At 40.5% G+C, this 19261-nt stretch overlaps 1 protein-coding gene across 2 annotated transcripts in view; it reads left to right on the top strand.

The window, feature by feature from the left end:
• Positions 1-2765: 2765 nt before the first annotated feature.
• The window catches only part of TMEM135 (transmembrane protein 135), a 345033-nt gene continuing 328537 nt past the window's right edge, over positions 2766-19261 (top strand). Inside the window, exon 1 of one of the 2 annotated variants that reach the window (XM_072610608.1) lies at positions 2766-3112. In XM_072610608.1, the coding sequence (XP_072466709.1) occupies positions 2972-3112 (141 nt within the window). In that variant the 5' untranslated portion in view covers positions 2766-2971. Of the gene's footprint in view, positions 3113-3214; positions 3444-19261 lie in introns of those variants that run through there. The other variant, XM_072610609.1, reaches the window with a different exon arrangement.

Here is a 19261-nt window from a genome sequence, read left to right as displayed (position 1 = left end):
GGTACTACCATTCCCAGGGATACTTGTGCCTAGCTGGTGGCACTCAATCAACTGTTGGTGATGGTGATGAGGAAAGTGGGCTCCTCTGCAACAATTTCTCCCTCAATGATGGCTGCAGGTACTGGGCTAGAAGCAGGTCTGGTGGAACACTGACCATAATAAATAATGATAATAGCTGGCATTTACAGAGGAAGAAAATCTTGGAGATTTTGTTTCTGAGGTCAAGGGAGGAGATATTATCTAGCAACAGCATCAACTGCCTCAGGGTAAAGAACAAAGTAGAAGACTCAAAGAGCAGTTTCAATTGAATGCTGGGGATGGAAGCCAGATCATCATGGATTAAGGAGAGAATGGATGGTGAGGAAGTATTGAAATTGGGTGTAGGCACCTTTTCAAGAAGCTTGTCAGTTAAGGGAAGCAGTGATATGGGATAGTTGCTGGATGGGCTAAAAGGATCAAGGGGAAGGCCTTTTTTTTCTTTCTTTTTATACTTAGAAGATCTGACCAATTTGTAGATGGATGGAAAAGATGATGAAGATGCATGAGAGGATGATTGCTGGAACCAGGTCCTAGAAGAAGGAGAAAGTATACACAGAGGGATTAGGTTTAATAAAGAGTGGATAGCTCTTTCAGAGTGACCAGAGGAAAGAATAAAACAGTTTAAACTGAGAAGTTTTAAAGAATGGAAGAAAGGGAGACAGGTTATATCAGATGGTCTCACTCTTCTTAGTGAAGTAGGAGTCAGCTATCTCCTAATGTTAGATGGGGAATGGTTTCGGGCTTATTTAGCTTGGCTAAGAGAAGACAGAATGATAGTACATGACTTTTTCCAGGAAGGAATCTAAATGTTGTCATGTAGCACAGGAAGCAACCTTGTGGAATCAGCATCACAGGGTGGAAGTTATGTGCAGTCAGATTCCAATTCAACAGGAGCAAGAACTTTAGTTTAAAAAAAAAACAACAAACACCTGCCACCAAACAGGTCTTTTATTAGCCCATTGATGGCTCCCTCAAATGGTAATGTTCCTCATCATTGCAAGCGTTCAAGCACAGGCTGGATGATCGCTCTGTTCATATTCTAGGTCTATCACTAAAAAAAGCCTTTGTGACTTTGGGCACATTTCTTCATATCCAAAATGAGGATGTTGGACAGATGAATGACCTCAGGTCCCTTCTGGTTTAAAATCTGATAGCATGATAGACACTGTTTGTTCTAACTCTTATAGTTTAAAATCTACTGAACTGGACAGGCCATTAAAGATATTTAAATGATGGGTGAAAAACAGTTTCAAACCAAGGTATTATTTAGGCTATTTTTGAGCTTTCTTTATCTTTTATTTATCTGTAGTTTATATGTGGTTGTTTGCATGCCTCCCATTAATAATAGGTAAGATTTATACATCACCTTACAAATATCTCATTTTATTCTCACAACAACCCTGGTCCTAAATATCTCTATTTTACAGATGAATAAAAACTCTTCCTCCAGACATGGGACAGTTTATTTATTTACCTTATTGTATTCTCAGTGTTTAGAAAAATGGGAATTTTTGAGATGGAAGAGAGGTTAGTCCATCTCAAAAATTCAATGAGTTGGATGTCAGTATATGGAAGGAGCTTTTCCGAGCCCTCCATAGGGGTTTAATTGTAGTTTGTTTCTTTGTTTTAACGCCACCTCTTCCAAGAACCTTTCTAATTTTCCCACAGCAAATGGTAACCCCTCAGAGCTCAGTCAGTCTGCAACTATGTATCAAAACAAAATGAAAAACAAGAAACAAAGAAACAAGTCCCTGCCTGGAGGAGGAGTTCGTAGTCTTCTGTAAAATGAAGATAATACGGGACCAGGGTGGTCGTGGGGATAAAATGAAATATTTGTAAAGTGCTTAGTAAACCTTTAAGGGTTGTATAAATCTTATCTGTTACTAAAGGGAGACATAGTCGAACCGCCCTCATTTAACAAAGGAATAAACCGAAACCAGTTTATTAGTCAGTCTATCCTTTCAGGCGTCAAGGGTGATTTTCCTAAGGCATCACCCCTCTCCACTCACTAAACTCCTGGGGCTCCCCATTAGCCCCACACCCCCATGCCACCCTGCAGCGTTGAGAGCCCCTCATCAGGGGCCGCCGCCCCTTCAGTTTTCTTTGACCTGAGATGACCGCCCTGCTCTCGGATCCAGGGATGTCCTGGAACCAGCCACCCCAGCCCGGGCCAGGGCATTTTCACGGGCTGTCCCCATGCCAGAGATGCCCCCTGGCTTCCTTCCCAGCCCCCTTCTCCAAGAGGACTCGCCTAATTCCCATTTCTAGTGCCTTCCAAGATGAGCTTTAATTTATCCAGTGTATGGAGTTCATACACAGCTGTTTGTGCGCCGTCTTCTCCCTCTCCCTCCCCCCGTTAGACCGTGAGCTCCCCATATTTTGCCTCTCTAACTATAAGCCTTGGCACACAGTAGGCACTTAATTAATGTTGACTGACTGGACACATCTAGAGAGGGGCAAAGCCCGGCTTCTTATTTCTAGGTCTGGGCCTCCTTAGGCTACATCCCTCCAGTGGGGGTGGAGGGTAAAGAGGGGGAGGCTGGATAGGAAGCGTACCGCCCCTCCCCCTCCCTCTTCCCCTCCAGGGAGCCCGGCCAGAGGTAGCTGACTACAGGGGGGAGGGGAATGAGGAAGGCGCGCTTCCGCATGGCGTTCCCGGCGAACTCGGAGGGGGCGGGTAGCGGGAGCGCGCACGCTCCACCTCCTCCCCCCCTCCGCACGTCCCTCCCCCTCGCCCTGCGATACGCTGAGCGCTCATCATCCGAGGACTTTGGCCTCGAGTAACCCCGCTCGCGTGACCTTTCCCCTCCACTCCGCACCTCCCGCGAGCCGGCGGAGCTGGGCGGCCGTTGGGTTCCCGTTTCCCTCCCCCTCCCTCGGCACTCTCCCCCCGCCCCCACCCCGCCCCCGTTCCCCGACGGTGCTTCCAGACATGGCGGCGTTCAGCAAGTCCATCCCTCACAGCTGCTACGAAATCGGCCACACTTGGCACCCGTCCTGCGGGGTCTCCTTCATCCACATCGCCAGGGGCGCCTGGGAGGAGTCCTTGAAGATCTATGCTCCCCTGTACCTGGTGAGAGAGCCCGGCTCCCGGACCCGCTCCGGCCCCCTCCCCGGCTTGGCGTGGGGTGGGCTGGACCCGGCCTGTGGGGGCTGGAGGGGGCTGAGCTGGGGGATGCCGCCCCTCGCCCGAGGGTCCGCCCCCCGCCCCAGAGCCCGGGAGCCAGCGGGCCGGCCGAGATGTCATTCATCCCCGGGAGCTGGGAACCAGGAAGGGGGGCGAGGCCGGGGTGTGGAGCAGAGTTCAGAAGTGCCGAAAACCTCGAACCTTGGACCGGGACTGCGCCGATTACAAAGCCTGGGGGCCGGGTCGGGTCCCTGCCTTTTAAATCATGTGACTTGAGGTCTGTAAGGTGGGATCCAGGTCCGTGCCTTTTAAAAGTGTGAGCGAGGGTTTGACCCCCCGCCTTGTCCATAGTGTGAGTTGTACCTACCACTGCATCCAGGGCTGTGCCTTTTAAATAGTGTGAAGGTTGGGGCTCCTGCCTTGTCCATAGTGTCAGTTGTACCTACCACTGCATCCAGGGCTGTGTCTTTTGAATGGTGTGAAGGTTGGGGCTCCTGCCTTGTCCATAGTGTCAGTTGTACCTACCAGTGTATCCAGGGCTGTGTCTTTTAAATAGTGTGAAGGCTGGGGCTCCTGCCTTGTCCATAGTGTGAGTTGTATCTACCACTGCATGCAGGGCTGTGTCTTTTAAATAGTGTGAAGGTTGGGGCTCCTGCCTTGTCCATAGTGTCAGTTGTACCTATCAGTGCATCCAGGGCTGTGTCTTTTAAATGGTGTGAAGATTGGGGCTCCTGCCTTGTCCATAGTGTGAGTTGTACCTACCAGTGCATCCAGGGCTGTGTCTTTTAAATAGTGTGAAGGCTGGGGCTCCTGCCTTGTCCATAGTGTAAGTTGTACCTACCACTGCTTCTAGGGCTGTGTCTTTTAAATAGTGTGAAGGTTGGAGTTTCTGCCTTGTAAATAGTTTGAATTGCTATTACTACTGTAACTGAAGGTTTAGGTCCTTGCTTTTTAAAATAGTGTGAATTGCTAAACCTACCCGGGGCCAGCTCCCTGTCTTTTAAATAGTCTTAAATGAGGGTTTAGGTCCTTGCCTTTGGGTGTATCCTGGGATTCAGGTCGGTGTCTTTTAAAGACTGTTTGTAAGACTTCAGATTTGTCTTTTAAAAAGTGTTAATTGCTGAATCTAACCCGAGATCCAGGTCCTTGGCTGTTAAGTAGAGGGAGAGTTTAATTCTTTGCTTTTTTAGTAGTGTGAATTGTGGGATCTACCCTTAGCCTGGTCCTTGGCTTTTAAATAGTGTTAAGAGAAGGACTAGTTCCTTGTCTTTTAAATAGTTTAAGTTGCTGAGCCTACTCTCGGATCCTGTGTGTTTTGAATAGTACTTTTGTTTTTGTTTTTGCATATTGTGAGGGAGGGGTAGTGTTCAGTTGGTTCAGGGAAGCTCTGAGAAGGAAGGATTAAGCATTCCAGTTTGGTGTTATAGAAAGACTGCTGAACTTGCAGTCATGGGACTTGAGTTTAAATTCCATTTTGGTCACCTTACTACCTTGGACAAGTGTGGGCAAGTGTGACCTTGGACAAGTCACTTTGCCTCAGTGGGCCTCTGTTTCCTATCTGTAAAACAGAGAGGATGGATTCCATGACCTCTGAGGACCCTTCCTGTTGTAGTTCTGTCCTTGACTTTTTGTTGGGTGTACCCTAGGGTCCTGGACCATACTTTTAAAATATTGTATATGAGGGTTTAGGTTAGGACCATGCCATGTTTTTGTTTTTGTTTCCTATGAAGTAATTTTCAAGGGATGCCAGAAGGCATTGAGGAGCAGTAAGCTTCCTAGTCTGGTTGGTGCTGGGGAAAGAGTACTGAATTTACTCAAGGAATCTGAGTTAAATTTAAAAGCCATTTTACTACCTGTGTGACTTTGGACAAATCACTCCACCTCTATGAGCCTTATTTTCCTCATCTGTAAAATGAAGAAGTTAGTTGGCCTCTGATAACTTATAGTTCTATAGTTCTAGATTTTTTGCTTCCCTTTTCCCGTTTCCTCCCCAAGTGATTTTCCCAAGGCCACTTTGGCTAGGCAGCGTAGAAAGATTTCTTCTCTTAGTTGACTCACAGGTTTGTGGTGCTTGGAATTTTGCAACTGTTTCTCCAAGTTCACAGACTAGTCTAATTAGTGTCTGGGAGTTTGAGTGGTGTTACCTAAAACTTGTCTTGGGTTATTCAGTATCTACTTTCTCCTGGAAGTTGTTGAGGAGGTTTTACTTGGTATTACCCAGGATCTATTCAGAATGCAACAGTGCTTCATGTAGGGGCATCCAGAAATTCATATGAAGATGAATTTCACATTAAAAATGATTTAAAAAGTACTCTTAAACTTGAAAGTTCCTCTCTTTCCTTCACATATTACCTTCCTTGGTATTAAAGTTTTTTCTAAAAGAAATACAAGTGTTATTTCTTCACTTTTGATGTCTTCTTGCATTCTTTCTTTTCTGTATTCTTTAAAGTAGTGCAAAACATCAATTGGATGGTCAATAAATACTAACTCCCTGTTAATTCAGATGTATATGGTGGCTTGGTATAATGGAAAGAGCACTAGGACTTGAAATTAAAGGACCCTAGTTTCAGCTTCATCTTTTCCACTTACTACATGTTTGACTTAGAGCAAGTCACTTAATTTATCGGAGCTTTGATTTTTTTCATTTGCAGAATGAACTTGTTATCTTTATAGTTCCTGATCCCATGAATAATTCACTTCAGCACTTACTGAACTCCTTCTATGAGCCTAGGCCTTGTAGGTATGCTTATTAGGACAGTATTCCTCTTAATAAGGACTTAAAATCCAATAGGGCAGGGGGTAAGACATGTTCACAAATAAGTGTAATACAAAATAGAAGTGGAATGTGAAAATGTATGAGAGGAGTAAAGTACTATTAAAGGATATGGGGATAATTTCTAACTGAAGGATCAAAGGAGGCTTCAGGGATGAAGTAGCATTTGACTTGGAATATCAGTTGTCAGAGATGTTGGGGTATAGGCAGGGGCAAAAAAAGGAAACATCTTTGGGAAATGATAGGTAGTCTGTATTAATGAGAGTCAAAGATAGAGGTCAGTAAGGTAAGATAAGGTTGGAAAAGGAGGAGTTGTGGTACAGAGGCAAGAGCACTGACTCTTGAGTCTGAGTTTAAGGCCCAACCTCTTAAATTACCTCACTGTGACACTGGACTAGCTACTCTGCCTCCCTCAGCCGAAGATTTTTTTTTATCTGTAAAATAGAAGGTTTGACTAGATGGTCTTTGAGATTACTTCAAATTCTAGATTTATGATCCTCTTATAAAAAAGTTAAAGCCAAGTGACTGTATCCTAAAAGTTATTTTTCTGAGAAAGTTTTGAATGTTGGGAGTTGTATTTTGTTCAGTAGGCAAAGGGAACTTAGAATTAGCACACTAATCTGTGTGTGGGAATTTGCATAGTTTTATTAGTACATGGTTATCTCAGACTCCATTTACCCAAAACAGAGCTCATCTTTTCTCTCCAATTTTCCCTCCACAAAGCTGTTTCTCCTGTAATTTTGTAGTTACTTCTCTATATACCTGTTGTTTCCTTCAGATAGAATGTAAGGTTATTGGGAACAGCAACTCTGTGTGTGTGTGTGTATGTGTGTATGTATGTGTGTGTATTCTCAGTACCTACCCTAGTGCCTTAGTAAATGCTTAATAAACATTTGATAAAGTAATAATCTTTTTTTGTGGGGGGCAGTTTCCAAGTAATTTTATTCACAATTTTGTGTTTTCTTTTTCTGAATCAATAAATACTATTCAAAACAGCAAAAATGATTACTTTCCCTATCTCTTCTGCCCCTCTTATCTGGAGAGGAGCCAGCCCACTGAGCCTTTTCATCTCAATGAGCCAATTTTGAACAGAAAAAGAGAGTTGAGTGGTCAGAGTCATGGACCCTTTCACTTACCTTTTGGGAGGAGGTATTTGGCTGCTGGGAATTGAGGGCAGACTGGCTGAAACACTGAAATGTTGATTAGTGTGTTAGAGGAAGAAAAGCACTGGGTGAGACATAAGCCTGCTACAAAGAAAAGAGCACGTACAGGATCATAACTCCTTTTGCCTCAAAGTGACATCTATTCCAAGTTTAAAAAAAAAATCACAAAAGTATTCATCCCTTCTTCCCTCCCCTTCCAGCTCCCTCCTTTCATCTCAGAGAGCAGAACCTTGGGTAAGATCAGATGGAGAAGCCCTTCAGATAAGGTTAGCCGCATTGAAAGGTGTCTCCTCAGTGGAGGTGTTTTAGAAGGTCTTGATATCTCAAGAGTCTCCTGTTGTCCATTACTTTCCCTTATGCAGAAAGTAACCTTCACAACCAATTCTATGAATATAATTTTCCTAGCAGTCAACTTGCTGCATACCTGTGCATCTAGGCATCTTTTAGTTGTTTAGTTGGAGGGATAGCTTAGTGGCACAGTGGATAATATGCTGGGCCTGGAGTTAGGAAGACATCTCCTGAGTTCAAATCTGGCCCCAGATACTTTCTAGCTATGTCACCCTGGCAAGTGAAATAACCCAGTTTGCCTCAATTTCTTCATCTGTAAAAGGAACCGGAAAAGGAAATGGCAAACCATTTGTCAATAAAACCCCAAGCTGGTCATGAAGAGTCAGACACTGTTGAAAAGCAACCACATTTCAGAGATCATGTGACTTCCATTATTTTTGTTCTACATTTATGTTAAATTGATGAATGCTTTCCACTGTCAACTGTTCTTTCTTGCTAGAATCCTGTTAATCTCTCATAAATATTTTGGTCATTCCTAGTACATGTAAGGGTGTGGTAACTTTTTCCAGAGTATTACAGCTGACTTTCTGGAATATGTCATAGGGCTGGTCCTTCAAAAAATAGCTTAACATTTATTCACATTTTGATTAGACATTTTGATATGCTTTTCAGATTAAGCATATCAGAGACACAGGGCCTTGAGTGTCCATGATGATGTGGGGAGCTTCCATCTCCAAATTCTGAACCTTAACCCAATGTTTGTTCTTCTAGTGAAGGCATGGAATGAGGCATCCATGGAGTCTCCTAGTATCATCACTTTAGTTTGGATCTGTGGGACTAGCTTTATGGTGGATGCCAAAACTAGGGATTTTATGGCCTTTAAGTCCAGTTCAGTCTGTTGCAAAGTGGAAATAGCAAAGCAAATACTCTTTCCAGTCATAGAATGGGCTTGAGCAATCATATCCCTTGTAGGAAAAATTGCATTTTGCTAAATGGCAGAATGCCTTTGCTGCAAAGGAAAGGTTTTGAGAAATTCATATCAACTCTATCCACAATTTCATTCCAATTTCTCTTGGTGCCGCCATCAGGGCCCATTCCATCAGGACTGTTGTGCCTGGATCAGGATTTCTAACTACTGGACATGATGCTGAGAACTAGCATAATAATAATTTGTGTAATTATTTGGTCTGTGCTCTCATTCATGTGGGTACTTAGATATTTGAATGATATGATATGATTGGTGTTAGTATTCTCCTCAGTGATGCACATCATAATCGTTCAAGCTTTCTAATAATAATAGCAACAACAATAATGGGTGTTATTTCTAGTGATTTAAGGTTTGCAAAATCATTTCTATATATTGTTTCATTTGAATCATCCTAACCACCCTAGGAAGTATCTTTTGTGATTCTTGACCATCTCCATCCAACATATTGGGGTGTGGATGACTGTTGGCATCTTATGGACCATGACTATTGTTTATTTTTCACACTTAATATGTAACTGACTCCCATTCTTTTCTGGTTGTATCTCTCTGATAGCATCCTTCATTCTATTGTTTCTGCACAGTTTATCATTGGTAATATGTCGAAGTCTGTTCAGTGGTGCATAGCTTAATTCTTTAAAAAGAGTGGTTTTCCATGGTGAATGGATGAAGTCTAGGGATTGTCCATTTAGTTAATCAGAGGATAATTGAACAGTTATTTCTTCCACGAATCCTGTGGGATTTGACATATATATGGAAAATACTTTGTTAGCAGATACCCTCTAAGGTAATATTTTGCTTTAAGAAATCAAATTCCTTTTTTATAGTCAACAAACAATAGATATGAGATCTTATGATTTTCATTTTATTCTCTTAACAACCATGTGAGATAGATGCAATGATTGCCCCATTTTACAGTTGAGGAAACTGAAACAAACAGGACCCAAAGTCACACAGTTAGTAAGTGTCTGAGGCCAGATTTTTTTTCTCCAAAATTTGTTGATTTGTTTTCAATTTTTAACAGTCACTTCCCTAAGTTTTAAATTTTCTCCCTCTCTCTTCCCTCCCCAGGATGGCATGCAATCTTATATAGGCTCTACACATACATTCTTTTTTTTTTTTTTTTCAATTTTGTCATAGGCATTTTATTTAACAGACCATTAGAAAAATAATCATGGCAGAGACCTTTAGTTCGTTCTTCTAATAAGTCTGTTGATCTGGTCTTCCCTGTTACCAGCGTCTTCACCTTCCACAAAGTGTGTAGTCTTTTTCTTCATTCTGCCTCTTGGAGAAGATAATTTGAAGGGCCACAGGAAGTTGTTGGCAGCTTTGAAGTGCTTGCCAACAGTATAGATCTCATGGATCAAGTCCTCCATGCAGATAATTCCATATTTACCAAGAGATTTTGCAATAAGGGCATTATATGTCAGGGAAATTCTTTGTTTCTTTTTTTTTTCTTTCTTTTTTTTTTTTTTAATTAATTTTTAACATTTATTTTCACACAATTTTGGGTTACAAATTTTCTCCCCTTTTATCCCCTCCCCCTCCAAACCCGAGCTTTCTAATTGCCCCTGTGACCTATCTGCTCTCTCCTCTATCCTCCCTCCCTGCCCTTGTCTCCGTCTTCTCTTTTGTCCTGTAGGACCAGATAGCTTTCTTGACCCCTTAACCTGTATTTCTTGTTACCCAGTGGTAAGAACATTACATTTGGTCCTAACACTTTTGAGTTCTAACCTCCTTAGCTCCCTCCCTCTCCACCCCTTCCCCTTGAAAGACAGGCAATTCAATATAGGCCAAATCTGTTTAGTTTTGCAAATGATTTCCATACTAGTTGTGTTGTATGGGACTAATTATATTTCCCTCCATCCTATCCTGTCCCCCTTTACTTCTATTTTCTTATGGTCCTTTCCCTCCCCATGAGTGTCGACCTCGGATTGCATTCTCCTCCCCATGCACTCCCCTCCATCCTCCCCCCAACCCTGCTTGTGCCCCTGTCCCCCACTCTCCTGTATTATGAGATAGGTCTTCCTATCAAAATGAGTGTGCATTATATTCTTTCCTTTAGTGGAATGTGATGAGAGTAGACCTCATGTTTTTCTCTTGCCTCCCCTCTTTATCCCACCACTAATAAGTCTTTTGCTTGCCTCTTTTATGAGAGATAATTTGCCCCATATAACTTCTCCCTTTCTCCTCCCAATATTTCTCTCACTGCTTGATTTCATTTTTTTTTTAATATATGATCCCATCCTCTTCAATTCACTCTGTGCACTCTGTCTCTATGTATGTGTGCGTGTGTGCATGTGTGTGTGTGTGTGTACTCCCACCCAGTGCCCAGATACTGAAATGTTTCAAGAGTTATAAATATTGTCTTTCCATGTAGGAATGTAAACAGTTCAACTTTAGTAAGTCCCTTATGATTTCTCTTTGCTGTTCTCCTTTTCATGGTTCTCTTCATTCTTGTGTTTGAAAGTCAAATTTTCTTTCCAGCTCTGGTCTTTTCATCAGGAAAATTTGAAAGTCTTCTATTTCATTGAAAGACCATTTTTTCTCCTGAAGTATTATACTCAGTTTTGCTGGGTAGGTGATTCTTGGTTTTAGTCCTAGTTCCTTTGACTTCTGGAATATCCTATTCCATTCCCTTCTATCCCTCAATGTAGAGGGTGCCAGATCTTGTGCTATCCTGATTGTATTTCCACAATACTTGAATTGTTTCTTTCTAGCTGCTTGCAATATTTTCTCTTTCACCTGGGAATTCTGGAATTTGGCCACAATGCTCCTAGGAGTTTCTCTTTTTGGATCTCTTTCATGCGGTGTTCTGCGGATTCCTTGAATATTTATTTTGCCCTCTGGTTCTAGAATCTCAGGGCAGTTTTCCTTGATAATTTCATGGAAGATGATGTCTAGGCTCTTCTTTTGATCATGGTTTTCAGGTAGTCCCAGAATTTTTACATTGTCTCTCCTGATTCTATTTTCCAGGTCAGTTGTTTTTCCAATAAGATATTTCACATTATCTTCCATTTTTCCAATCTGCGCGGTATGTTCTGAGATATCTGTCTTTCTCGAAAAGTCCTTAGCGTCCATCCGTACCATTCCAGTTTTGAAAGATCTGTTTTCTTCAGTGAGCTTTTGAATCTCCTTTTCCATTTGGCTAATTCTGCTTTTGAAAGCATTCTTCTCCTCATTGGCTTTTTGAGCCTATTTTGCCAATTGAGTTAGGCTAGTTTTCAAGGTGTTAATTTCTTCAACATTTTTTTGGGTCTCCTTTAGCAGGGAACTGATCTGCTTTTCATGCTTTTCTTTCATCTCTCTTCCCAGTTTTTCTTCCACCTCTCTAACTTGATTTTCAAAATTCTTTTTGAGCTCTTCCATGGCCTGAGTCCATTGGGTGGGCTGGGACACAGAAGCCTTGATTTCTGTGTCTTTGCCTGATGGTAAGCATTGTTCTTCCTCATCAGAAAGGAAGGGAGGAAATGCCTGTTCTCCAAGAAAGTAGCCTTCAATAGTCTTATTTCTTTTCCCTTTTCTGGGCATTTTCCCAGCCAGTGACTTGACCTCTGAATATTCTCCTCACACCCACCTCGCCTCCTGATCCTCCCAGCCAGCCTCCTGATCCTCCCAGCCAGCGTTTGGGGACTGAGATTCAAATGCTGCTTCCAGCCTTAGGGCTTTTGGCAGGGGCAGGGCTGTTATTCAGTATGAGATTATGTTCAGGTGCTGAGGTCGGGGCAGGGCCGCCTCTCAGGCTCAGTTCCCTCAGGGGGTTTATGCACAGACCTTCCACAATGGATTCAGGCGGAGGAACTTGTGCGGGCCGCTGGAGATCCCGTCCCTGAAACCTGCTTGGGTCTGTTTGTCTTGGTGCTGTGGCTGCAGCAGGTCTGGGCTGGGCTGGGCTCCGCATCCGCAGCGCGAGGGACCCCCTGCGAGAGGTTTGCAGGTCCCTCTGTGGGTGGAGGGACTCGCGTGGCCGCTGGAGATCCCGTCCCCGAAGCCCGCTCGGATCTTTTCCTCTCGGTGTCACGGCCGCGGCAGGGTTGCCCTCAGCTCCCAGTCCCGGCGCCCAGTCCGCAGCGCGAAGGACCCCCTGCGAGAGGTTTGCAGGTCCCTCCGGAACAGAAATCTCCCTCCCTCCAATATTCCTTGGCCTCTGGGTGCAGAATTAGCCATGAGTTACTCCCCTGTAGCCATTCTATGGGTTGTGGGTTCGGAGCTATGTGTATGTGCGTCTTTCTACTCTGCCATCTTGGCTCCGCCCCCCCACATACATTCTTAATAAACACATTTCACATTAGTCATGTTGCATAGAAGAATTAAAACAAATGGGACAAAGCATGAGTAAAACTAAACAAAACCAAACCTAGCAAAAGAGAAAATAGTTTACTTCATTCTGTGTTGCAACTCCATAGTTCTTTCTCTGGATGTGGATGGCACTTTGCATTATGAGTCCTTTGGAAATGTTTTAGGTCCTTGCCGCTGTGGAGGACTGAATCTATTAGAAACAGTCCTCTCACACTTGGCTGTTACTGTATATAATGTTCTCCTGGTTCTACTCCCTTTACTCAGCCTCAATTCATATAAGTCTAGCCAGGTATTTCGGAAGTCCTCCTGTTTGTCATTTCTTTAGCACAATAGTGTTCCATTACATTCACATACCACAACTTGTTTAGCCATTCCCCACTTGATGGACATTCCCTCGATTTCCAGTTCTTGGCCACTACAAAAAAAGCTGCAATAAATATTTTTGTACGTGTGAGTCCTTTTCCCATTTTTATGATCTCTTTGGGATACCATTCCAGAAGCAGGATTGCTGGGTCAAAGGATATGCACATTTTTATAGTCCTTTGGGCATAGTTCCAGATTGCTCTCCAGAATGGTTCAATCAGCTCACAGCTCCACCAACAATGAATTAGTGTACCACTTCTCCCACAACTTCCTCAACATTTATCATTTTCCTATTTTGTCATGTTGGTCAAAGTGATAGGTGTGATGTGGTACCTCAGAGTTGTTCTGATTTCCATCTCTCTAATCAATAATGATTTAGAGCATTTTTTCATGTGACTATAGGTATCTTAATTTCTTCCTCTGAAAACTGCCAGTTCATATCCTTTGACCATTTATCAATTGGGAAATGACTTGTATTCTTGTAAATTTGACTCACTTCTCTATATATTTTAGAAATGAGGCCTTTATCACAGTTGTGAAATCTTTCCCAGTTTTCTGCTTCCCTTCTAATATTGGTTGCATTGGCTTTGTTTGTGCAAAAGCTTTTAAATTTAATGTAATCAAAATTATCCATTTTGCATTTCATAATATTCTTTATCTCTTGTTTGGTTATAAATTCCTCCATTCTCCATAAATCTGACAAACTATTCCTTGTTTCCCTAATTTGTTTATAGTATCAGCTTTTATACCTAGATAATATATCAGTTTGGACTTTATTCTGGTATACAGTGTCAGGCATTGTATATGCCCAGATTCTGCCACATTACTTCCAAATTTTCCTAGCAGTTTTTGTCAGACAGCAAGTTCTTATCCCAGAAGCTGGGGTCCTTGGGTTTATCAAACAGTAGACTGTGATAGTCATTGATTACTGTGTCATATGCTGAGGCTAGATTTTAGCTAAGGTCTATGCTATGCCTGTTACTCAGTTCCTCTGGCAGAACATTCATTGTCTACTTATTTTACATTTAGAGTTCTTCGCAATAGGTGTTAGCATATAAGCTACATTTATTTTAATAATTTTTTTTCTCATGTAGTTTATGAGCATTGCAAGCAAAGGTGATCAACTGTCCATGAAGTGAAGTTTCTTACTGTCTCTGATGGTACAGTGAAATCCACTTGGGCAGCTCCTTTATTTTTTTCATGACAAATTTGTGAACTTTCCTACTATTTAGTTGCAACCTCTTTGTATCTTCTACTTTCATTTATAGTAAGAATGATGATAATGATGTACTTAATACAAGCCTTGAGTTATGTTATGTGAGACATTATTGTAATACAATTTGAAAAAAAGTTATCTTTTAACATTGAGCTTAAGAGCTTCCAAGTTCCTTTGTTGTTGTTTTTTAATCTTTTCATCAAATAGAGTAGGATAGGTAGCGTATTCTTATTCATGGAACTGGAAAATTCTGATTTAATTGTGTCTGACAGAGATAGACTGTTATTTGTTTGTTAGCTTAGATAATGGCACTACTGAAACATGGTTTTCTTTTCATAATTAATAATAAGCCCTTATTGAGCTCCTCTCTTTTTCCCTAGGTATTTCTGTAGGCTTTGGGAATTACCAAGGGGATAAGACTCAGTCTCCTTTCTCTAGAGATTAATCATCTTATTTGGGAAGATAGACTATCTTGTAGTTATTTATCTGTTACGTATATACTTTATTGCTATTAGAGAGAATGATAGGATTTAGAACTAGAAGGGGACATCTAATTTAGCCAACTAGCTTTTTAGATAAGTCAACTGAGATTCAGAGTCACCAGCTAGTAAGTAGCAGAATTGGGATATGGATATGCTTTTGTGCTAATTTATACACACACACATATGTATATATACATATACATATGTGTGTGTGTATCTATCTTTGTGTATAGATATGAACACATAGACACACATATGTATAAACACAGCCATAGACATGTATCTATATTATGTATAATGTGTGTGTGTGTGTGTGTGTGTGTATATATATATATATATGTATATATATATATATAAAATATTCAAAAGAAGAATTTTATTCTGGGGAAGATCTGGTTTGCTAGTAGTTTTAATTTGCTCAATATTTGCTAATAGTTTGATATGAATGCTAGAAAAGTTAACAAAATCTTTTTGAGTTAAAAGAAATATAGTGTCCATAAAAGGACATACACTGTGCTTGTGAGGTCATATGTAGTATATTTTGTTTAGTGTTGGGTGCCACACTTTAAGAGGGACATGGATTAACTGAATTAATTTTTTTTAAATTTTATTCTATTATTATTTTTTTTTAATGTTTTACAATCACTGCTATAAAATTAAGATTTTATCCCCCCCACTACCTCCCTCCCTCCCCATGACAGCATACAATTCGGTATAGGTTCTACATATACTTTTCTATTGAGTACATTTTCACTATAGTCATGCTATATAGTCGAACTAAAATAAATGAAAGAAATCATATAACAAATCAAAACATGATACACAAAAACACACACACACACAAACATGATCTGCTACATTCTGCGAATGAATTCCATATTTCTTTCTCTGAGTGTGGAAGGTGTTTTGCCTTAGAAAGCCACCATTGGGATTTTTTTTTTAGTAAGTTCTTGCGTTATTACGAATTTCCAAGTCTACCAGAAAAAACTCTCGCACACTGTGGTCGTTGCTGTGCACAAAGTTCTCCTGGTTCTACTCCTTTCACTCAGCATCAGATCATATAAGTCCTTCCAGGCCTCTCTGAAGTCTTCTTGTTCATCATTTCTTATGGCACAATAGTACTCCATTACATTTATATACCATAATTTGTTCAGCCATTCCCCAATTGATGGGCATCCCCTTGACTTCCAGTTTTTGGCAACTACAAAGAGTGCTGCTATAAGTATTTTTGTATATGTGGGACCCTTTCCCATTTTTATGATCTCTTGGGAATACAGTTCTAGAAGCAATATTGCTGGGTCAAAGGGTATGCATATTTTTGTAGCCCTTTGGGCATAGTTCCAAATGGCTCTCCAAAATGGTTGGATGAGCTCACAGCTCCACCAACAATGAATTAGGGTTCCAGCTCTCCCACATCCTCTCCAGCATTTATCATTTTCTTGTTCTGTCATGTTTGCCAATCTTATAGGTGTGATGTGGTACCTCAGAGTTGTTTTGATTTGCATCTCTCTAATCAAAAGTGATTTAGAGCATTTTTTCATATGATTATAGATATCTTTAATTTCTTCCTCTGAAAATTGCCTGTTCATATCCTTTGACCATTTATCAATTGGGGAATGACTTGTATGTTTATACATTTGAGTCTTCTCTATATATTCTAGAAATGAGGCCTTTATCCCCAAGCTTAGCTGTAAAAATTCTTTCCCAATTTACTATATCCTTCCGAATTTTGGTTGCATTGGGTTTGGTTGTGCAAAAACTTCTCAGTTTAATGTAATCAAAATTATCCATCTTGCATTTCATAATGCTTTCTATCTCTTCTTTAGTAAAAAATTTTTCCCTTCTCCATAAATCTGATAAACACTATTCCTTGCTTCTCCAGTTTATTCATGGTATCAATCTTTATACCTAAATCATGTACCTATTTGGACTTTATTCTTGTGTACAATGTCAGGCATGGGTCTATGCCCAATTTCCACCACACTGTCATCCAGTTTTCCCAGCAATTTTTGTCAAACAGTGTCCTATCCCAGAAGCTGGGGTCCTTGGGTTTATCAAACAGGAGGTTGCTATATTCCTTGTCTACTGTGTCTTGAGTGCCAAGTCTATTCCACTTGTCTACCTCTCTGTTTCTTAGCCAATACCAAGTGGTTTTGAAAATTGCTGCTTTATAGTACAATTTGAGGTCTGGTAGTGCTAGGCCCACCTTCCCAAGCATTTCTTTTCATTAGTCCCTTTGATATTCTGGACCTTTTGTTCTTCCAAATGAATTTTGATATTATTTTATCCAGCTCTAGAAAATAATTATCTGATAGTTTAATTGGTATGGCACTAAATAAGTAAATAAATTTAGGTAGAATTGTCATTTTTATTATATTAGCACGGCCTACCCATGAGCAACTGATGTTTTTCCACTTACTTAAATCTGACTTTATTTGTGCAAAAAGTGTCTTGTAATTGTGTTCATATAATCCCTGGGTTTGTTTTGGCGGGTAAACTCCTAAGTATTTTATAGTGTCTACCCTAGCTTTAAATGGGATTTCTCTTTCTATCTCTTGCTGTTGGACTTTGTTGCTAATATATAAGAATGTGGAAGATTTGTGTGGGTTTATTTTGTAACCTGCAACTTTGCCAAAGTTGTTAATTGTTTCAAATAGTTTTTTACTTGAATCTGTGGGATTCTCTAAGTAAATCATCATGTCATCTGCGGAGTGATAACTTAGTTTCTTCTTTGGCTATTCTTATGATTAACTGAATTAATTAACTGAAGCAGTATAGTGCAGTGAAAAGGCTAGATGGGCCTGAAGTCATGAAGACCTGGGTTCAGATGTGACCTTAGACACTAGCTGTGTGACCCTAGGCAAGTCACTTAACCCTGTTTGCCTTAGTTTCCTCCTCTATAAGATGTACTGGAAAAGGAAATGGTAAACTTCTTTAGTATCTTTGCCAAGATAATTCCAAATGGAGTTGTGAAGAGTTGGAAATGAATGAAGTGACTGAATAACATCCCCCTTGTGGATGATAGCTCTGTCATGATTTTTTTCCTACATTAAGACTACATTTACAGCTTCTACTTATTGCTTTAGGTTGTACTCTCTGTAGGGAAATTGAGCCAATCCTTCTTTCATGTGACCACCCCCAAATTCTTGAAGACAGCAATCATTCTTTTCTATATTTTGTCTTCTCTAGGCTAAATATTCCCATTTATTTCAGCTGGTCTTAATATAGCATGAACTTGAGGCTCTTCACTGTTCCAATCACCTTTCCTTGGACCTTTTAATATGTCACCTTCTTCCTGAAATGTGGTGCTCAGAATTGTGTTTACTTGGTTATGTGTGCACATTTTACTGAATTCTGCAGCTCTTTTTTCACTCTATCTGTAACTGCATCTTGATGAGCACTTTTTTTAAACATCAGAGTATTTAATACCTTCTTTTAGACTACTTCTACCTTAGGGGTTATGACTTGTGTTGTTTAAAATATTTAGAAATGTAGATATGCCCTACTTTATAGTAGCACATTTTTGCTTAAGAAAATATAGTTAAAAGTTATCAGTTCTATTGAGTAAACTCTTTATTTCTTATATCTTGTTAAGAAATAAGTATAGTATGTATCCCCAAGAGTTCATAAAAATGAGAAAGGGTCCAACCTGTACAAAAATATTTATAGCAGCTCTCTTTGTGATGGCCAAAAAGTGGAAATTAAGGGGATGCCCATCAATTGGGGAATGGCTGAATAAATTGTGGTATATGAATGTAATGGAATACTGTTGTGCTATAGGAAATGATGAACAGGAAGACTTCGGAGAGGCCTGAAAAGACTTATATGAACTGATGCTGAGTGAAAGGAGCAAAACCAGGAGAACTTTGTACACAGCAACAACCACAGTGTGCAAGGAATTTTTCTGGTAGACTTAGTACTTCATTGCAATGCAAGGACTTAAAAAATTCCCAATAGTCTCTTAAGGCAGAATGCCTTCCACATCCAGAGAAAGAACTATGGAATTGGATTGCAGAACGAAGCAGATCATTTTCTTTTCTATTATGTTTTGGTTTGTTTTATGATTTCTCCTGTTCATTTTAATTCTTCTGTGCAACATGACTAAGGTAAAAATGTATTTAATAGGAATGTATGTGTAGAACCTATGTAAAATTGTATGCTGTCTCAGGGAGGGAGTGGGGAGGTAGGGAGGAAGGAGAGAGAGGGAGGGGAAAAAAATCTAAGATATATGGAAGTGGTTGCAGAACATAGTAAACAAAATTAAAAAAAAAAATAAGTACAGTACATAGTAGCCAAATAGTCTTTGAGTGTGGACAGTGTTTCTCACTGTTGGTCATCTTTTCCTCCTGTTTTTTTTTTGTTTGTTTGTTTTTGTTTTTTTTTTTTTGTGGGGGAAGATGAGCTCTGTGTTAGACCTACTGAGTTTAAGGTGCCTGTTGTGAGCCACAAAAATGTCCAATCTGTGATAAAAACCACTGAGGCAAAACTCCAAGCCAATAACCATTAATTAAAGGAACATGGCCCAA

The sequence above is a fragment of the Notamacropus eugenii genome, chromosome 5 (genome assembly GCF_028372415.1).
Source record: "Notamacropus eugenii isolate mMacEug1 chromosome 5, mMacEug1.pri_v2, whole genome shotgun sequence".
In the NCBI taxonomy this organism is placed as follows: Eukaryota; Metazoa; Chordata; class Mammalia; order Diprotodontia; family Macropodidae; genus Notamacropus; species Notamacropus eugenii.
The sequence above is the reverse complement of the archived record's forward strand: the minus strand, read 5'-3'. Positions and strand labels throughout refer to the sequence as shown.